This window comes from Pelobates fuscus, chromosome 10 (genome assembly GCF_036172605.1).
Source record: "Pelobates fuscus isolate aPelFus1 chromosome 10, aPelFus1.pri, whole genome shotgun sequence".
Classification (NCBI taxonomy): domain Eukaryota; kingdom Metazoa; phylum Chordata; class Amphibia; order Anura; family Pelobatidae; genus Pelobates; species Pelobates fuscus.
In genome coordinates, this window is record NC_086326.1 from 128,434,147 (window position 1) to 128,455,283 (window position 21,137).

Sequence of the window (21,137 nt, forward strand, 5' to 3'; positions counted from 1 at the left end):
AAACTGAATTGATTTTTTCTAAGAAGTCTTCTCGAGTGCACTCCTTTCTATTTGTTTATATATATATATATATATATATATATATATATATAGTTGGGGGCGTGGCTTGAGCTCTGACCAGGATGGACGCCCATTTATGGGGCGCCACCGACGCACCGATACCCCCTCAGACCCCGAGGGGTTCCCATTCGGGTCAAGCACACGGCCCAATGGATGGATTCCTCCAATCTCAGCCTGATACGAGTGGGGAAACCAGTGAATCCAATATGGCGCCGACGGCATCAACCCCCAGAGAACCGCATGGCGCAGCACTGGAAAGATTAGGGGACGAACTCCGCACTATAACTGCAGCGATGGCTACTAAAGCAGACCTGCTGGTCCTCACGACTACCATCCAAGATGCGCTTAGAGCAGAAATGGCAGGACTACGGACGGAGGTGACGGCACAGGCGGGCCGCATCCAGGAGATGGAGCGCACGCAAGAGGCCCACAGCACGAGACAACGAGTGACAGACACGGCCCTTGCACGCCAGGGTGAACTGTTGCTGCATATGAGAAGGTCAGTTGAGGATTTGGATAACAGGGGGCACAGGTGTAATATAAGGGTCCGTGGGGTCCCCGAAACTGAGGGTGGGGAAGAAGATGCGGCAGAGATTTTCACTGATTTATTCCACTTAATACTGGGTGAGGCCGCACCCCATACCCTGAAACTTGAGCGCGCACACAGAGCCCTGCGCCCCCGGTCCTTGGAAGATGGACCGCGGGACTTGATCTGCTGTCTGCATTCCTTTCAGGACAAGGACGCTATCATGAAGGCGGCCCATTCGCGCCCGACCTGGGATTTTAGAGGGGCAGCGATCTCTCTGTTTAGTGACCTCTCCCCCATTACCCTGGATGCCAGAAGGGCTCTGAAACCCATTACCACAGCCCTGCAAGAGCGGAACATTCCTTATCGCTGGGGTTTTCCTTTTGCTCTATTGGCCCGTAACCAGAATGGATGGGTCTCCGTCCGCTGGCCTGAGTAGATTCCGAGGTTCCTGGAGGAGATGAACCTACCTCCGATCCCTGTCTCAGACTGGATCTTGGGCCCGCTGGGGGAGAGATCCCGCCAGCAGAGAGCACCCCGGAGATGTGGCGACAATCCACCCGAGATCCCTATTATTGCTGCCAGAGGATTCCCCTACACAAGTCGGCATCAAGCGCGGTGGAACTTTGATGCCACGTTGCAACGATGACTTTTCCGCAGTCTTTTGCTACGGACAAAACAATACCACCCAGTATGCCCCACTGATCCCTTGTCCCCCCCGACACACATCCTCATGTATTGCTAAGGTCTATTGCACGCAATGTATTGTATTTACACTACACGTTCCACATAATTGTTACGCACGCCCTAGGATAGTGGGGGTAGGCCTCGACCCTGACAATACTGCCCCCCCCCCTTCCTAGACACACAGGGCAACGGGATACACTGACGCTCCTTAATTGGGATAATCTCCCAGGGGACCAGATGGGCTGGCGACCGGGGACACGACATTGCGGACAGGGGAGGAACGGAACACACTGGGCTGCTAACACTAGAGGACTGCCATCTGAGTAGGGGGGAGAGACGGGGGAGGGCTCAGATGGGGAGATACGACGTTCAACGTCCCTAGACACGCTTATATTTGACATAGGCTACCGGGCCACTCCTTTTCAGATGGGGGAATGGGGGGGAACTGTCATAAATGCCGTCCACTTATGGGAGACACCATGGGACCCCTGGGGGGGGATAGTCGGAGCCTTGAGCACTGAGTAGGGTTATACGTTAACTCCATACATATGGATCTCCATGTTATTATTGTTGTTTTTGCAATGCCCTGATGTTATACTGTTGATCTATCTATGTTGACCTGTGCCACTCATGTTGGATGGCGCCCTGACTTTTCGACATTTCCTATGGCACTTGGCTATGGTGCTGGTGGGGAGAGACTGACATTAACATCGCTCACAGTTTTCATACCCAGACTGGTGCGGAGCCGAGCCATTGTCTCCAACTATAGGTCGTGCAATCTCTCTGACAGCTGAGTTCTCGGAGGTCCACTTCCTGGTCTGGTTACTAGGGTGGCCCCCGACAACTCCGGCTGTCGCACGACTAATACCTCCCTACCCTAGGGAGGCACTGAGGTGGAATCTCTCTCCTCTTTCCTCTCTCTTCGGGGGACACCTCCACTTGGGGAATTGGTCTTACCTCCCCACTTTTGTATCCTACCTCTACCTACCTGCTATACCTAAAACTACCGATACTTCCCTGGAAGCCCCTCCGTGGCTCAGTCGCGAGCGCGCACTATAGACGCGGTACCCACCTTCCCCACACCAGCAACACCTCCCGCTGACCGCCAGACACATAGTGACTACTGTACGACCCGACAGGACCTATAGACATACGAAACCAGGGAAGGGTCCTTCCTATCCAAAACGAATTTTGCATTAGCGTCCCCAACTCTGCACTGAGGGAGCACGGGCTGGCCCTCCACTCCCACGACTGCATCTACCACTAGAGCCTAGTGCACTACACTAACGTAGAGGACCCTAACAAGACCCTACATCTGTCTGGGGTGACGGGATTATTGACGCCTAGCTTTCCGTGTGCCCTGTGCCTCCCGCGTGTCAGGATCGGGACAGGGATCCAACATGCAGAGTACAAACAGGTGGTAGGTACGTATACCGGACCTTAGAATGGCCGGACTAACGTAAGGAGTAAGCAAAGAATGGTCTAGAGACAAGCCGAGGTCGGGGGAACGAGAGAGCAGGTAAGCGAGAGACAAGCCGAGTCAAAGGGTAATAGAGATAAGCAGGGTAGAACAAACAAGCCGGGTCAGAACCAAAGGGACAAATAGAAAACAAGAGCACTGAGTGACTAGACAAGCTAGAACTACGACAGGGCAATGAACAAATGCAGAAAGCCCTACTTTATACCCTGGTTCTAGATAGGAATCACGCCCCCGACGAGTCCTGATTCGTGCTCGGGACTTGATTGACAGGTCGGAACGGATTGTCGTCATGACGTCGGCTACTGAGCGCCGCGTCATAAAAGGAAGCGGATCCCTCGCGGCCGGCGTGTAAACGGCCGAGAGAACTGCGAGGAACGAGTGAGTCAGCCCCTCTGAGAGGATGAACGTCCGAGGTAGAGACAACAGGTACCCTGACAGTACCCCCCTCTCAGAAACGCACCCGGGCGGAAGGAACCGGGGCGAGATGGAAAACGAGAGTGAAAAGCCCTGCGGAGGCGAGGAGCATGCACATCCTCCTGAGGTACCCAAGTCCTCTCCTCAGGACCATATCCTTTCCAGTCAACCAGATATCGTAACTTCCCCCGAGAGATTCGAGAATCGATGATGGAGTTGATCTCATACTCCTCCTGACCCTGAACCTGAACAGGGCGAGGAGAGGATACAGCGGAGGAGAACTTGTTACAGACTAGGGGTTTCAACAAGGAAACATGAAAGGAGTTAGGAATGCGTAAGGCAGGTGGAAGAGCCAGGCGATACGCAACTGGGTTAATTCGAGTCAGAACCCTGTAAGGACCAATGTAACGAGGAGCGAATTTCATAGAAGGAACCTTCAAGCGAATGTTTCTGGTACTCAACCATACCCTATCACCTGGTACAAAAACTGGAGCCGCCCTTCTGCGCTTATCAGCGTGTTTCTTGAACAACATGGAATTATGCAGGAGAATTTGTCGAGTTTGATCCCACAACTTCCTCAGATTGGCAACATGAACATCAACCGACGGTACCTCTTGGGAAGGAGAAACCGATGGAAGAACGGAAGGATGGAAGCCATAATTCATGAAAAAGGGGCTAGAACGAGTAGAATCACAAACGAGATTGTTGTGTGCAAACTCCGCCCAAGGAATCAAACCGACCCAATCGTCCTGGTGTTCGGAAACAAAACAACGCAAATATTGTTCAATCTTTTGGTTGGTGCGTTCAGCAGCTCCGTTAGACTGGGGATGATAGGCAGAAGAGAAATTCAATTTGATGCCCAGTTGAGAACAGAAGGATTTCCAAAAACAGGAAACAAATTGGGAACCTCTATCAGAAACAATTTCGGAAGGTATCCCATGTAAACGAAAAATCTCTCTCGCGAATATCTCAGCCAATTCGGGAGAAGATGGAAGTTTAGGTAAGGGCACGAAATGAGCCATCTTAGTAAACCTGTCAACCACCGTGAGAATAACAGTCTGTTTTTTAGAAACAGGCAAATCGACAATGAAGTCCATAGCCAAACAGGTCCACGGTTTCTCGGGAATTTCCAAAGGATGCAAAAACCCACATGGAAGCGTATGAGGTTGTTTAGTTTTCATACAGACCTCACATGCTTCGACGAAATCCCTAATATCTTTACGTAATGAAGGCCACCAGAAATCTTTAGAAATTAAGGAACACGTCTTGCGAATGCCAGGATGCCCAGCCACCTTACTGTTGTGAAAGCACTGTAACAGTTCCAGTTGGAGTTCAGGAGGAACAAAATACCATGCCCCAGGACCCTGTTTAGGAGCCAGGTGCTGTAACTTCATGATCTCGGCAAGCAACGGAGAATGAATCCTGAGACTCGTGTTGGCGATAATATTGCACTTGGGAACTATAGAAGACAAAACCGCCTCAGATATAGTAGAAGGTTCATGTTGGCGAGACAAAGCATCGACTTTAGAGTTCTTAGAACCAGATCTATAAGTGAGCACATAATTGAAATGAGTGAGGAACAAGGACCAACGAGCTTGCCTGGCGGACAAGCGCTTGGCCTCCCCAATATAGGACAAGTTCTTGTGATCCGTCAAAATAGTAACAGGATGCAAGGTCCCTTCCAATAGATGTCTCCACTCCTTTAAAGCCATGATAACCGCTAGTAGTTCCCTGTCACCAATGTCATATCTGCTTTCAGGCCCAGATAATTTCTTGGAAAAAAAACCACATGGATGTAAGGGTTTATCCACACCTAACCTTTGAGACAAGATAGCACCTATACCTGTCTCTGAGGCGTCTACCTCGAGTAGGAAAGGCAAAGTCGTATCAGGATGGACTAAGATCGGAGCAGAAGCAAAACGTTCTTTGAGTGTTTTGAAAGCCACGAGAGCTTCAGTAGACCAAGTCTTAGTGTCAACCCCCTGTCTGGTCATATTGGTAATAGGAGCAATAATAGAAGAGTATCCTTTAATGAAGCGCCTATAGTAATTGGAGAATCCAATAAACCTCTGAATGGCCTTGAGACCCCTAGGTAATGGCCAATCTAAAATAGACTGGAGTTTATCCGGATCCATCTTAAACCCGTCCCCAGAAATCACGTAACCAAGAAAGTTTATCTGAGATTGGTCAAAACTACATTTCTCCAATTTGCAGTACAACCCATGTTGTAGAAGTTTGCGCAATACCCTTCTGACTTGTCTGTGGTGAGTCTCAATTTCTCTAGAGTGTATTAGTATATCATCCAAATATACAATAACACAATCATGTTGAAATTCCCTAAGAACTTCATTGATCAGGTCCTGAAATACTGCCGGTGCATTACAGAGCCCAAAAGGCATTACCGTGTACTCATAGTGCCCATAACGGGTATTGAACGCTGTTTTCCACTCGTCTCCCTGCTGAATTCTCACTAAGTTATAGGCCCCTCTGAGATCTAACTTGGTGAAAATCTTGGAGCCTTTTAGACGATCAAAGAGCTCAGTAATCAAAGGAATCGGGTAGGCATTTCTAATAGTTATTTTATTCAAGCCTCGGTAATCAATGCAAGGCCTTAACGTGCCATCCTTCTTATTCACAAAAAAAAAACCCGGCCCCGGCAGGGGAGGAGGATCTTCTAATGAATCCTTTGTCTAGGTTCTCACGAATATACTCCTCTAAGACTAAGTTCTCCTTAGTGGATAAAGGATATACATTGCCCCTCGGAGGCATAGTACCAGGTAGGAGATTAATTTTACAATCAAAGGGCCTGTGTGGAGGTAAAGTATCAGCATTCTTCTTGTCAAAGACTGCCTTTAAATCCAGGTACAGAGGCGGTATTTGTACGTCTGTAGACTGGGTAGAATTAACCGGTGCGTTAACTACGCAAAGCGGTGAGACTCTCAGTAAGCACCTGTTCTGACAACCCTGACCCCATGAGGTTATCTCCCCTAGTTCCCAATCAATAATAGGGTTATGTTTCTTTAACCATGGATACCCCAGGACTATAGGAAAAGAAGGAGACGAAATAAGCATAAGAGATATACCCTCCTCGTGTAAGATACCAACAGTTAAGTTAACAGGTATGGTCTCACGAAAAATAACAGGTTCAGCTAATGGTCTACCATCAATGGCCTCAACGGCCAAGGGAGTGTCCCTTAGCTGGGATGGAATAGAGTGTTTAGTAACAAAAACTTGGTCGATAAAGCTCTCAGCAGCTCCGGAATCTATCAACGCCATAGTTTTTAGTACTCCCTTCTCCCAAGCTAAAGAAACAGGTAGCAGAAGCCTGTGATCTTTATAATTATGTATAGAGGACAAAATAGAAACACCCAAGGCCTGTCCTCTAGAGAAACTTAGGTGCGAGCGTTTCCCGGGCGATTAGGACAATTTAGGCGTAGGTGACCTCTTACTCCACAATACATACACAACCCCTCCCTTCTCCTCTACTGTCTCTCTTCTTCTGAGAGGCGAGTATTGCCTATCTGCATAGGTTCTGGAAAAACTGAGGTTGTGGACTCAGGACTTTGAAATGAGGGAGCTAGTTTAAAGGAAGGTCTACGGGTTCTATCTCTCTCTTAAACGTTCATCAATACGAGAGATAAAAGAAATGAAATCCTCCAAATTTTCAGGAAGCTCTCTTGTAGCAACTTCGTCTAGAATTTCATCTGATAATCCGTTTAAAAATACGCCTATATAAGCCTGTTCATTCCACTTAACTTCTGCCGCCAAGGACCTGAACTCTAGTGCATAATCCACAAGTGTTCGGTTATCTTGTCTAAGGCGCAACAGTAATCTAGCTGCATTGACCTTTCTACCTGGAGGGTCAAAAGTTCTTCTAAAAGCAGCGACAAAGGCATTATAATTATAGACGAACGGGTTATCATTCTCCCACAATGGATTGGCCCATCTCAGAGCTTTCTCAATGAGTAGTGTGATAATGAATCCAACCTTTGCCCTATCAGTAGGATAGGAGCAGGGTTGTAATTCGAAATGGATACCTATTTGGTTTAAAAAACCACGACACTTATCCGGAGAGCCACCATAACGTACAGGAGGAGTAATACGGGAAGAAGCACCTACTGTGGCTACCTCTAGACCTGAACTTACAGGGGAGATGGACGTTGTACGCATCTCTTCTGGTTGATTACTAGAACGAGATAATAAAGCCTGCAGCGCTAGAGCCATCTGATCCATTCTATGATCCATGGTGTCAAATCTAGAGTCGGAAGAACCAACCTGAGTGTTTGTACCTGCAGGATCCATTGGCCCTGTCGTAATGTCAGGATCTGGACAGGGATCCAACACGCAGAGTACAAACAGGTGGTAGGTACGTATACCGGACCTTAGAATGGCCGGACTAACGTAAGGAGTAAGCAAAGAATGGTCTAGAGACAAGCCGAGGTCGGGGGAACGAGAGAGCAGGTAAGCGAGAGACAAGCCGAGTCAAAGGGTAATAGAGATAAGCAGGGTAGAACAAACAAGCCGGGTCAGAACCAAAGGGAAAAATAGAAAACAAGAGCACTGAGTGACTAGACAAGCTAGAACCACGACAGGGCAATGAACAAATGCAGAAAGCCCTACTTTATACCCTGGTTCTAGATAGGAATCACGCCCCCGACGAGTCCTGATTCGTGCTCGGGACTTGATTGACAGGTCGGAATGGATTGTCGTCATGACGTCGGCTACTGAGCGCCGCGTCATAAAAGGAAGCGGATCCCTCGCGGCCGGCGTGTAAACGGCCGAGAGAACTGCAAGGAACGAATGAGTCAGCCCCTCTGAGAGGATGAACGTCTAAGTGTCTCAGACAGGTAGAGACAACAGGTACCCTGACACCGCGGGGATGGCCGCAGCCTACCACAGTGCTCCGCTGCGCGTCCTGACTCTTAACAGCAGGGGACTGAACGTTCCCGAACGCCACACCCATTTACTGCGTGACCTGAGGAGAACACAAACGTCCGTCGCTATGCTTCAAGAAACTCACTTCCTAGAGGGCTCCGCTCCTAAGCTACGGAACTGGTACTATCCCAACAACTTCTTCAACAACCATAACACGGCTCGTAAAGCTGGCGTCGCCATCATCCTGTCCGCAGACCTGGACTTCAGGGAACTAGACAAGATGACCGACACACAAGGGAGATTCCTCTTCCTGAAAGGCACCATTGCCGACCAACTCTACACGCTGGCATCAATTTATGTGCCCAACAAAAACCAGGCTAGATTTCTCAGGGGAACCTTGCGTAAGTTACGAGGCTTCTGGGAAGGTGCACTTATCATGGGAGGAGACTTTAATACACCATTGTACCCCCAGGAAGATACGTCGACAGGCCATAGTTGCCTACCACCATCCAGTATTCACTCGATCCGTAAATCCCTGAGCGAGGGGGGACTTGTGGATTGCTGGAGGGCGCTCCACCCGGATTCCAGGGACTACACCCACTACTCAGCGATGCACAACCGCTATTCGCGGATCGATTACATACTGCTCCCACAGGAGGGTCTGTCGCGACTTAGGGCAGCTAACATAGGCCCCGCCACCTGGTCGGACCATAGCCCGATGATAGTAGAACTGGAATCACCGTTATTTAAACCAGCCCGTTGGACCTGGCGGCTAAACGAGTCACTGTTCCAAGACCCTGAAGTGCTAGAAGAAGTCACTCGTGCATTGGAACAGTATTTCCAAGAAAACGACGTTGACGGTACTTCCCCAATTACAATTTGGGAAGCACATAAAAGTGTACTACGAGGCACGCTCATCAGAATCGCCTCCCGTAAGAGGAGGGTGGCAATGCGAGAGCTGGCGGAGGCCTACGAGACCATCGCAAAACTGGAACTATAACACAAACGGACCCAACTAGCCATTACACAGATCTGACGAATGCCCGGAGACAACTTAGGGACCTCATCGCACGCAGATATCACCGTTCCTTGCAATATTCCAAAAAATTCTTCTATATTCACGCCAACAAGGGTGGCAAATTCCTGGCACCCCTCCTGAAATGCGACAAGGGTGCACAAAATCCGCCTCCCTTCAGGGCCCATGTCCTCATTCCCGGAGGATATTGCGAACGAATTTCGCCAATACTATCACGCCCTGTATAACCTTCCCGCTCCAGACGAGACGACACAGGACCACGGCGCCCCCACGCCGACCCAAGTCTTTCTACGCGATAACGTACGCAGACGAGTGACATCTGACGCAACGACCATGCTGGACGAACTGATCAGCATTGAGGAGGTGGCCGCAGCACCGGGCCCGGACGGGTTCTCGACGGGATATTACAAACACTTCTCCTCTATAGTTAGCTGGTTAACGAAAGCATTCAATAACATCATGGAAGGAGGACGCTTTGGCTCTGAATCTTTGGCAGCCACAATCGCAGTCTTACTCAAACCAGGGAAGGATCCTGAACACTGCGGCAGCTACCGGCCAATTTCCTTACTGAACGTGGACACAAAACTCCTTACGAAAGTACTGGCAATAAGACTACAACTCGTCATACCGAGCATTATCCACGCAGATCAAACGAGACAGTACGCTAGGTCTCTTCTCCATACAACACCGAGCGCGGACCTCACAAGATCAATTCCTCCTATCCACGGATGCTGAAAAAGCCTTCAACCGGGTCAATTGGTCATACATGATGCACACATTGAGGACCATGGGTATGGGACAAAAGATGATGTCGTGGATATCTGCTCTATACGATAAGCCCAGCGCGACGGTAAGGGTGAACAGAGCACTAACATCCAGCTTTGAGATTAACAACGGGACCAGACAGGGATGCCCCCTCTCCCCCCTTCTATTTGCGATGTCACTGGAACCGCTTCTACAGGCAATCAGACAGAATTCTGACATCCACGGGTATTCCTGGAAGGGGTCAGAACATAAGGTAGCTGCTTGTGCGGACGACCTTCTCTTTTTCATCACCAACATCACGCTGCCCTGTCTACTTTTAGAATTTGACCACTTTGGCAAGATCGCAGGATTCAAACTCAATCGTACGAAATGTGAAACCCTCAACGTTACCCTCCCAGCAAGTGAATATACTGCACTGAGCACCGCTTTCCCATTCCGTTGGTGCGAAAAGAAGATGAAGTACCACGGCGTCCGGATAACTACTCACCTGCGCGATATTTACCGACACAATTTTGCCACGATATTACAAACCGTAACCTCAGACCTTGACCGCTGGGCATACCCACACATTACCTGGCATGGACGGATAGCGGTCCTCAAGATGAATGTGCTGCCACGGATCCTGTACCTGTTCCAAACCATCCCTATTGCGCTGCCGGCGACTTTCTTTTCAACACTGAAATCGGCAGTCATCCGATATGTGTGGAGAGGGGAAAAGATCCCGTCTCCGGCACGACACGCTGTGTCTACCCAGATCCAAGGGGGGCCTGTCACTCCCGGACTTCAAAAAGTACCCTCAATCCACCACACTGCAACGTATCCTAGAGTGGCACGCAGCCGAAAACCCGAAACAATGGGTGACCCTGGACAGGGAGGACTCAGGGATCAAACTTAAGGCCGCCGTGTGGCGAGAGGGGGAACCCGGTGGCACAAACGCTGAAGACGTTGGAACAGGTCTCCCCTACCCCCAGTCCTATGCTCCCGGTCACCCATAACCCCAATATTGGCGGAGGACTCCCGTATGGGACATGGGCATTCCTGGGGGAGAGGGACTATGTCCCGATATACAAGACCCCGGAAAGAGGGAACATCAGGTCACTCAACTCACTACTGGCTGGTCAACTACAGACACCCCTAATGACCCTCCACTACCTACAACTGGCACATTACTATGAATCCCTACCTCACAAAGCCCTTCTACACAGAGATCTTACCTGGTTCGAAGGCTTATGTTACAAGGGTGCCCCGCTCGAGATAGCGGTATCTATACTCTACCAGCACTTGCTTATAGGAGCCTTATCGGATAATAATATGCTTCAGCGGCGATGGGAAACACTATTGGAAATGCCAATCTCATCAACACAATGGGGCACAGCACTGTTTTGCCAACATAAGAGCTCCTCCAGTTCCTACTACCAGGAGGTCAATTATAAACTTATCTCCATGTGGTATAGGACCCCAGCTGCCCTCCAGAGGATTTACCCGGAGTCCTCCCCTATCTGCTGGAGATGCCAGGGGGCGAGAGGCACCTTATTGCACCTGTGGTGGGAATGCCAAGCCATCACGCCATACTGGGATCATATCTATTCAGAAATAAAGGCGATACTAGGAGATGACATTGAATGGTTTCGAGAACTGGCCCTGCTACATATCACCTCTCAATCTATTCCCAGATATAAGAGATCGATTCTACGCCCCACGGACGTTCCTACAACGGAGGAATGGCTTCATAGGGTTAGAGACATACAGGCGGTGGAGGCACTGCGGGCATCCCTGGTGGGACGATCGGCGAGACACGCGGAGACGTGGCAACCCTGGTTCTCCTACCAGGCGGGCAGATAGGGGGCACGTTACACACAAGCCTGACATCCCCGAACCCATTTCCCTTTTATTGGCCAGGATTCACTAATGGGATACACTACTGCGGGAAGAAACAAAACCCGGGGAAATATGCATTTAGATGCCTACTCGTACCCTGCTTAGGGCCCGTATGCACACGCACAATAGGTGACCGACGTTACGGCTTCACATAGCCCTGTCCGAGGCTTACACAACCGACCAACACATACCACAACTCCATCACGGTATGCGGGATACACCACACCTCACGGACAAACAAACGGGTGTCCTATATTTGGGGAGGAGGGCACGACACAACATATTAGTCCGATCCCAAAGGCCCTCAAATATGAAAGATAGTGGCAAAGACAGGACCCACATCACATCCCCCGGCACGCACGTCATGAACCACTGCTACAGAACCGGACAAACACCTAGACGTCACACTCCTGCGCACCGCTCGTTTCGCTCAAGCATGTGAGTGCGGACTCCTGGGAAGGACCCTTTAATCTATGCATACCCCTCTCTTACTTCACTTCTCTCTTTCTACTACTCCCACCCCCCTCCCTTTTACATTCCCCCTATAAGCTGAAAACATAAGCAACATGTATGATAACTGGAAGCGATACAAGTCTGTCTTTGTATAAATGATCGGACATGGGACAAGGAACGGCTGAAATCTGATCACTGTCACAACGCTAGAATGCGGTATCTACGCGAACGAATTTCACACCAGATGGGCTTTCTGCCGCAACGCTTACGTATTAATATCCAGTGGTAGATACCGTACAATGTATCATCATGACGAATTCCATATGTCATAACCGATTGCATTATTTCTCGAAGAGGCCTGCGAGCCTCATTATATGTTTCTTATCTTTCTTCCCACCAATAAAATAAGATTTGAAAAAAAAAAAGTATATATATATATATATATATATATATATAGTTATATATATTATATATATATATATATATACACACACACACACACGTTTGTAATTTAATTATAAGTGTATTTTTATATTAATATATGTATATATTAATATAAAATTACACTTAGTATGACATTATATATATGATATTTAGACATATATTATATAAATATAATATATGTCTATATATGATTTTATATATATAATTATATTTTTTGTTAAAAAAAAAATTTATTTTACACTTGCAGGGAGACTGCCTGTCAGCACATTGTGACCATGTGACCGCTCTGTTGAGCGATCACATGGCCCCCGGGGTCCTAATTCATTGGGGAGGGAAACTGCCTGGGCTGCAGGCAGTCTCCCCACACCGGGAGCACCGCCGATCGCCGCCGGGGGCACGACAGCGATCGGGTAAGTACATAATACCGTTGTGACGGTTCAGGACCGTCAGCGGTCCTCAACGGTAAAATACCGATGACGGTCCTGAACCGTCCGCGGTCACGAAGGGGTTAAAGACACATTATTATTGTGAGTATTATTGCTGTGGAGCTCTGTTATATACTCACACACCAACAATATGGAGCTCCTAGAAAAGAGGGACATTAGGAGAGCGAAGAGGGAAGAAGGATTTGGGAACAAAATATGGTGTGTCTGTCCTAAATAGAGAGGTATGGTGTGCACCGTTTAGACCTGGTGGTTTGGGGTGGTACACTCCAGACACCCCTGCATATATCTATGGAGGGAATCAGTATTATTCACAGAAAGATACATAAATAATAAGTCAATTTATAGATTGAGAGTTTTGTGTGGAGAACATTTACCTCATCATTTTCTACTACAGCAAATCACAATTATGCCAGTATAACAATTACATTGTGTTTTTGCATTGTCTTTCTGTTCCTAGCCTTTGAACTGAAACGTGTCTGAAAAATAGCAAAATAAACAAATTCTACAAAATAATGAGTTGTAAGAGTGACAAAGAATATTCATTACAGTAAGTCATCTTTGGTAGAGGAGCTCTAAACAACTGTGAATAGTACCTCAAACTCCTGAAGGGAAACAATTCCCTCGGCAATCAGCTTGTCGGCATACTTCTTCAAAACAGGAACCTGCTTGTGGATCTGTTTGTACATGAGTGGCTGTGTGAACATTGGCTCGTCCATTTCATTGTGTCCACTGCGACGGTAACAGACCTGAAATATATCATCAAGTCAAAGGCCCGGATTGGATTAGGCATCATGTCTGCACATTAACAACAATTTCTGACACGGAGTGAGATCAACAAACTGATAGACAGACAGACAGACAGGCAGGCAGGGTTACTTACGAAGGTCGATAATTCAAAGTGAATTTTACATTTTAGGTCAAAATAGCCAATCGGGAAAAATCTCTAAACCAGCTGTGCTTTCACTTTGGCTACTCTGGCCGGATATTTAACATTTAATTTGAGTTCTTACTTTTGTAAATTAGTGCTATTTACTAAAGTAATTCCACATAAAATAAAAAAAGTTTCACTTGAAAGTAGCCAAATTCGACGCCAAGCTGACTTGGATAACTTTTTCAAATTGGCTATTTTGGCCTTAAATTTGAAATTCACTTTGAATTCTCCCTGTTAGTAAATAAGCCTGTTAATGTGTATGAGGTGAGTTGTGGTTAATTAACCTGTAGGGCAAATTTGTAAAGTTTTTTTGTTTTTTTTTATAATGCCAAATGAAAAAAGAAAATGTTGTTTAAGGGTACAGGATAATAGAATGAGGAAGGAAGAAGGAAGACCATGAGCACCAAAAGATATTCAAGTTCAACGTTTAGTACTTTTCCCACTTACAATCCATTAATACATACTGACTGTAGATGCAGAAAACTAACAATCTAAAAAGCGCATTTGATTTCCCAACAGTTTGAGCATTTTTTTGTTGCTACTAGAATACTCTATGATTTTAGGATAATTCTAAATTTCCTTATACATGTATAGTATCACAGTTACTCTTTTTCATAAGTGTCATTCCAAGGCCAAGTGTTCTATTACCAAATCCACTACTACGTCCTTATTAAAGGTGTTCCTCCACTCGGCTGCCACACTGCAAACATACATAACAGCTTCAGGATCATCTGCGTTCACATGGAATATAGGAGCATTGACAACACGAGCAACATCGGTAGGGTATGGGGAAGACCGAGCCATCCGCGGATCTGTAGTGAAACCAATCTGGAGGCAAAAACTCAAATATTAGAATTGTATTCAAAGTTACACAAGGCAAACGATTTGCAAAGACGACTATGGCAGTATTTGAATTTACCCCCAGATATTAAATTAATCAGGGCATATTGCATGCAACCATTGCAATCAGCAAATAATGAATTTGTAAATGGTACATATAATCACATATTTGTACAAGAGATCCCTTTAACAAAGCAAATCTGAAGACAGTACCAGTAATGTGAGATAGAGTGGCAAGTTTTTGTTTTTTTTATTCATTGTACTCTTTTGTTTCTGATTTTCTGTTCTACCTCTCACTGTAATTTTGCTTGAACCTTCTAATTTTTAGTACCTATTCCTGTCTTTGTCAACACCCGCCCTCGCGTTGCACTCTATTCTCCACTACCAAGGCTGTATATCTTCTCGTCTGTAGATATCTCCTCATGCATTTTATTATTAAACATTTCTATTACTATTCCCTTTCCCCTATTTGTGTCCCTGTCTTTGTTTATTGACTTACATGTTTCGACCCCATGCAAATGTCCCTTGGACCTGTGCTATTGGTTCATGTCACAGTACCAGTCACCAGCTAGTATCAGCCATGGATACTTTTTCAGTATTTAACTTGGCTCCTTGGGGCCTTCTTTGGACCATGAAACTAGTGTCTGTTGTACCAGTAAGAGTTTCCTTCTAATAATGTACCCAAAAGAGTTTGTTTCTAGAGGTCAGCTTTGACCCAGGAGATGTGTGTCATTCCTAGGTACCACCTAATAATCCCCTGACCGTAGCATTTGTGACTCCAACAGCATTCCCTTGTCCCTTTCTAGTTCATCGTTGTCAATTTTAAACATTGGCCTACCTTTTTGGAATATGTCTACGCTCCTTTGCCTTTAGTGTATATATTCTACTTTTATCTGAGACTATCTGTCCATGTGTTGTGTCCCTTCTTTTGCCCTAGTGTTATTCTCTGAACCCTAATAGCTTGCCATGACGCCGCTACTGTTCTTTGACCGAGTCCCCTGCTATTGTAGCAAACAAATAAGACACAAAAAAAAAAAAAGATCTAGGACTGAACACACATCCGTATTGCAGTTCCAATAATAACATTATGTGGAGACCTTATTTTTTTTTTTTGGGGGGGGGGGGGGGGAAGCATCTTTTTAAAGAAATTATAAAATCAGAAGTAGTTTTTCCTTTGTGCCACATAACCCTGGGTTTTACAAGACTGGAGCACATGTGAGTATATGTTTGCTTTACCTGATTATTGTCAAATATTATATTATAATATGTAAATATTTATTGAAGTGAACTTGTGCTATTTTATTAACTTTTTCTTTGTTATTTACCTGATTATTCACAACAACATGGATGGTACCATTGGTGGTGTAGGAGGGAAGGTCACTGAGGTGGAAAGTCTCATACACAACACCTTGTCCAGCAAATGCAGCATCCCCATGAACCAATATGGACATAACCTAGTGGATAAAATGATAGCTTTACTTAAAAATAAAATTAAATAGCCGAATATTTAACCACTATGAAATCACTGAGAAAATTACTCACTTTTTTCCCTTCATTATCCCCTCGATAGAACTGTTCAGCTTTGGTTTTCCCCTGAACCACAGGGTCAACAGCCTCTAGGTGTGAAGGATTGGCAACCAGCGACAATGTGATTTTCTTATTAGTGGTACGATTAATGCGCTCGTGGTACATTCCCAAGTGGTATTTCACGTCTCCAGATCCCTGGAATGAAATAGGGTAACCTTTACAAAGGTTTGCCTTGGAAATGTGTGCGGCATCATATATATATACTTCTCTCCTTAAATTATTTGCTAAAATTACTCCATTTTGTTTTCCAAGAAAAAAAAGAAAACTTCTATATTGCGATGCTAGACAATCATCATAAATTATGTTTAAACACCAAAATTTTAAATATTTTAACCAGCAGACGGCAGTAAATAAAATGGAATTTCCAGTAGTTATCAAAATGTTTTACCGAAATCTGTAAAATGTTAAAATATTGTAAGGAGGCGCAAAATGTACAAAGGTATCCTCTATCTTACAGCCATTCTATTAGTGTTTAGGTAGCAAGGAAGACTACAATAATGTTCCAGGTCCAACGCACATCAGAGTTAGATTGTCTACCTGTGTGAAAATCCATACCCTCTAACCATTAATATGGTCTGCAGTCTGCTTATTGGAGGTTCGTTCTCCTTGTTAGGAGTTATTATTTGTTTGTGTGTGTGCTAGACACTTTTTATCCACACACCATGTGAAATACGGAATATACTCCACTTCACACAATGTTTAAAGGGTTATGCCCCAATATAATTGAAATTTGTATGGGATGAATAAAATGTTATTCTAGATAGCAGACCATATGAGGATATGGGAGGTGTAGTCCAGCTCTTAGCATATGAGGAAAAACTCCACTTGTCAATAAATGAGTGGAGAAAGCTTTGCCAGAGAAAGTGGGAACATGACCGTATGAATCAATTCTTGGAGTGTATAGAACTCAATACAGAAGTTACAAAGTCTCAAGATTTATATCAAATTCTTGAACTTTAAATTCAGTTTTCTTTTATTCTTAATGTATTGTTTTTGCATACAGTTTTGCAACACATTATCTTTAAAATACATTAAAATGGGTCATCTCTAGCCCGGAACAGTTAAAGTGCAGTAATTAATCTAATACATAATTGGAATGTTCCATCAGCAAATAATTCAGAGTCTATTACCTCATCCGAGGCTTCCAGCTTGGGGTCAAACTGACAAAATATCTGTTCTAAATCTTTACGTATAACATTGGCCAGCACGTTCAGCCTGCCTCTGTAAAGCAAGCACAGTGAGAAGATTATTGAACATTAAAAATATTTTTGAATACTAAACTATCTTTTTGAAAAACAACATTTTATACATAAAATGGCAACTTGTTTTTAAAAGCCTTCAAATACAGGTTAAGATGGTTTAAAGTTTTTATTTATTTTTATAATCTTTATTGTTTTTTTTTTTATCTTTATACAGAAAGGAACAATAACAAGACAAATACAAGAGTATATAGACAAAAAATAAAAATAAAAAAAACATTTTCTGAGGGATAACGACATGCATTTAAATCTTAATGTGTGGAGTTGAGACGAGTAGTGGGGAAAAAACAACTAAGAAAACTTTCAGACATCCCTATAAAGAGGATATTTCCTTAATCCATATATTAAAAATGGAGGTCCTGCATACATTTTAACCATTTTTCAGTGTCAATGCTTTTTGGTTTAAAGTTAAGGCAACTTATTTATTATAAGGCATTTCCAAACTGTGATATTTATTTGGGTGTAATGCTTTGTGAGCTCATTCAAGGATACTAAAAGACTCAATCCTTTTCTATTCTAGTGTACAGATCATGGCCAATAAGATCAGGAGACCCTGTCCTGTTCATGAGTGTTGATATCAGTGGAGGACCATTGAAGCACAGCATTAAAACAAGCACGAATAAATCATGCAGAAACACATCAAGCTTAGACCTCAATTTAATATTTTTGCATAAACTTTTCAAATCCTTTAATATTTTTGGATAAACTTTATACATTTTTTTTCTAAATATTTTTCTAAATATTAGACTTGCCTATTGAAGTTTATGGCGGTTCGCCCGTTCGCGAACATTTGCAGAAATTCGCGTTTCGCCGTTCGCGAACGGAAAATTTTATGTTCGCGACATCTCTAGCTGCTGTTTTTCCATGACATTCGAGAGGCAACAGAACTTCTCAGTTTATATGGCCTGAATGTGTTTGACGGGTGAGTTGAAAAAGACCTTGAAACGTTGCTGTCTATTTTGTTGCAATAAATCTGCCTGCGGCTTTCACATTTTGAGTGCCTGGGAATCTTTTTTTGCTGCCTTGACAGGTGAGTTGGTCTTTAACCTAGAACCATGGAAGCTGTCCATCTATTAATTTGAAATTTAATGGACCACTACAGGCACCCAGACCACTTCAGCTTAATGAAGTGGTCTGGGTGCCAGGTCCAGCTAGGTTTAACCCTTTTTGCAGTAAACATAGCAGTTTCAGAGAAACTGCTATGTTTACCTATGGGTTAATCCAGCCTCTCATTGACAGCCGCTAGAGTCGCTTCCATGCTTCTCACTGTGATTTTCACAGTGAGAAGATGCCAGCGTCCATAGGAAAGCATTGAGAATGCTTTCCTATGAGACTGGCTGAATGCGCGCGCGACTCTTTCCGCGCATGCGCATTCAGCCGATGACGGAAGAAGAGGGAGGAGAGTCCCAGGCCGAGGGAGCCCGGCGCTGGAAAAAAGGTAAGCGATTAACCCCTTCCTCCCCCTTCAGCACCACAGGAGTGGGACCTTGAGGGTGGGGGCACCCTCAGGGCACTATAGTGCCAGGAAAACGAGTATGTTTTCCTGGCACTATAGTGGTCCTTTAACTCTTTCAATAAAACTACACAATGCTAGAGATTTTGTCTAGTTCGGAGACGTGTTTGTTTATCAGCAATAAGTGTAAAGTTTCACTGGGGGAAATGGTTGCACCTCTCCCACTATACTCCATTCATCACTCAGTATGCAGCCTTGATGTTCAGATTAAGTATACAGGCAGAATCACTGTTGTGGAATATGGATCAACAGCCCAATAAGAGAAGGATTTGCCATTCTATATTTCTGTGCCAAAAACCAATACAAAATACACCTGCAATGCCACAAAAGCAGAAGCAGACACATGCCAGACATAGTAAAACAGAGCTATAGCATTCTACAATCAGCACAATTTTGTGAAATTCTAAGAATAATTAAGAGGTCAAAACATGTCTAAGCAATAAACTTGAGAGAAAAATTAATAATGCGCCAAACTAGTAAAATTCACCCATCCAATCACATACACTAATTGTTTGCAAAGATATATGCACTGGAGCAGGTCATATATGGAACAAGAAACACCACAAGGGGCAGAAAGGGTGGTGTCAAAAGTAACAAACATGAGAAACAAATGATTATGTGCAAGGAACCAGAAAAGAGACAGGAGGTAGTCACAATTTGGACAGGAGACAACAATAGAAAATTGGATTGAATGCACCATGACCACAGAAGACCAGAAGAAAATATCTGTAAGTAAATGCTACAAGTGGTGAGAGAGTAATACATTTCAGAAAACTATCAGTTTCTAGTATGGCATCAAATAAATAGAATATTTTGTCTCGATAGAAAAAACGGGATGATCACCTTCAAGCCACCCCAAACAGCGTCTCAAACAAAATAATAAACAATTTTATTAGAAAAATTTAGTAAAGCCAAAGAACAAAAAAGTTCTTTAACCCCTTAAGGACCAAGCTTCTGGAATAAAAGGGAATCATGACGTGTCACACATGTCATGTGTCCTTAAGGGGTTAAAGTAATTCTATAGATAAGGTCTGGTATCTCCAAAAGATGTGAAAATGCATACATGTATCAGTTTCTAAACAGTGTATCAAACTCACTCATAACAAAGTGAGAGATAGGATGCATGTAGCAATATACACTAAAAAGTATCAAAAACCAAGACCCACAGGGTTAATACTCTAATACAGAAATCGAAAGGATAGAGGAGGTTATAATGGGAGAAGTGAAAATAAAGTGGAGATAGCTTATCAACAATAAATAGGAAGGCTAACTCTAGCCACTAGTAACTCACTAGACCCAGCCACCCTCATAAATATCCAAGGCAGAAAAATGCACAAAGATGGGTATAACACCCTGTATCTAGAAGGATGGATCTACATCAACATACACAGCCCAACGCGCGTTTCGGCGGTCTATCCGCCTTTATCAAGGGCAAAAAAGTAAAGTGACCCACATACACTTCCCCCCCACAATCATTTAAATAGCTCCCCGTACCTCCCATCCAGTATGATTGGTTGTGGCTTGTCCATACACAAGTCCGTATCAATAGGGAGGGGTGGGGAGGAATGCGCATGTCAGAAAACTTCGCACATGCGCGTGCGATGAGCCACGAGCTCGCATAGATGCGCATGTCAGAAGGGCAGTAGATTAGTGCGCATGTCCGTGCCTCGCCGGCCGCGCATGCGCAAGGACTTACTGCACGTCTAACAGAAAGTACTGCGCATCACTGCGCATGTCATCAGGCACTTATATAGTGCGCATGTCCGCCGCTTAATAGCCGCGCATGCGCGGGAACTTCTAACTACGGTGGATATACAGAATGGGATAACCCACCGTTAATTCCCAAAAGCATTTAAGCAGCATTCAGTTCGCAAAAGGTCATATTGGGGGGGGGGGGGGGGGGGAGGAGTGAAGGGAAGAAATATTATAATGAAAAAAAGGGA

The 21,137-nt window shown here is 44.9% G+C and overlaps 1 protein-coding gene across 2 annotated transcripts in view; it reads right to left on the reverse strand.

The window, feature by feature from the left end:
• OGDHL (oxoglutarate dehydrogenase L) overlaps positions 1-21,137 on the reverse strand; it is a 178,971-nt gene that overhangs the window by 64,746 nt on the left and 93,088 nt on the right. For both annotated transcript variants that reach the window (XM_063435251.1, XM_063435250.1), the window contains exons 8-12: positions 17,553-17,643; positions 16,378-16,557; positions 16,161-16,289; positions 14,644-14,823; positions 13,658-13,810 (exon numbers count right to left, since the gene is read on the reverse strand). In XM_063435251.1, the coding sequence (XP_063291321.1) occupies positions 13,658-13,810; positions 14,644-14,823; positions 16,161-16,289; positions 16,378-16,557; positions 17,553-17,643 (733 nt within the window). The remainder of the gene's footprint in view (positions 1-13,657; positions 13,811-14,643; positions 14,824-16,160; positions 16,290-16,377; positions 16,558-17,552; positions 17,644-21,137) is intronic.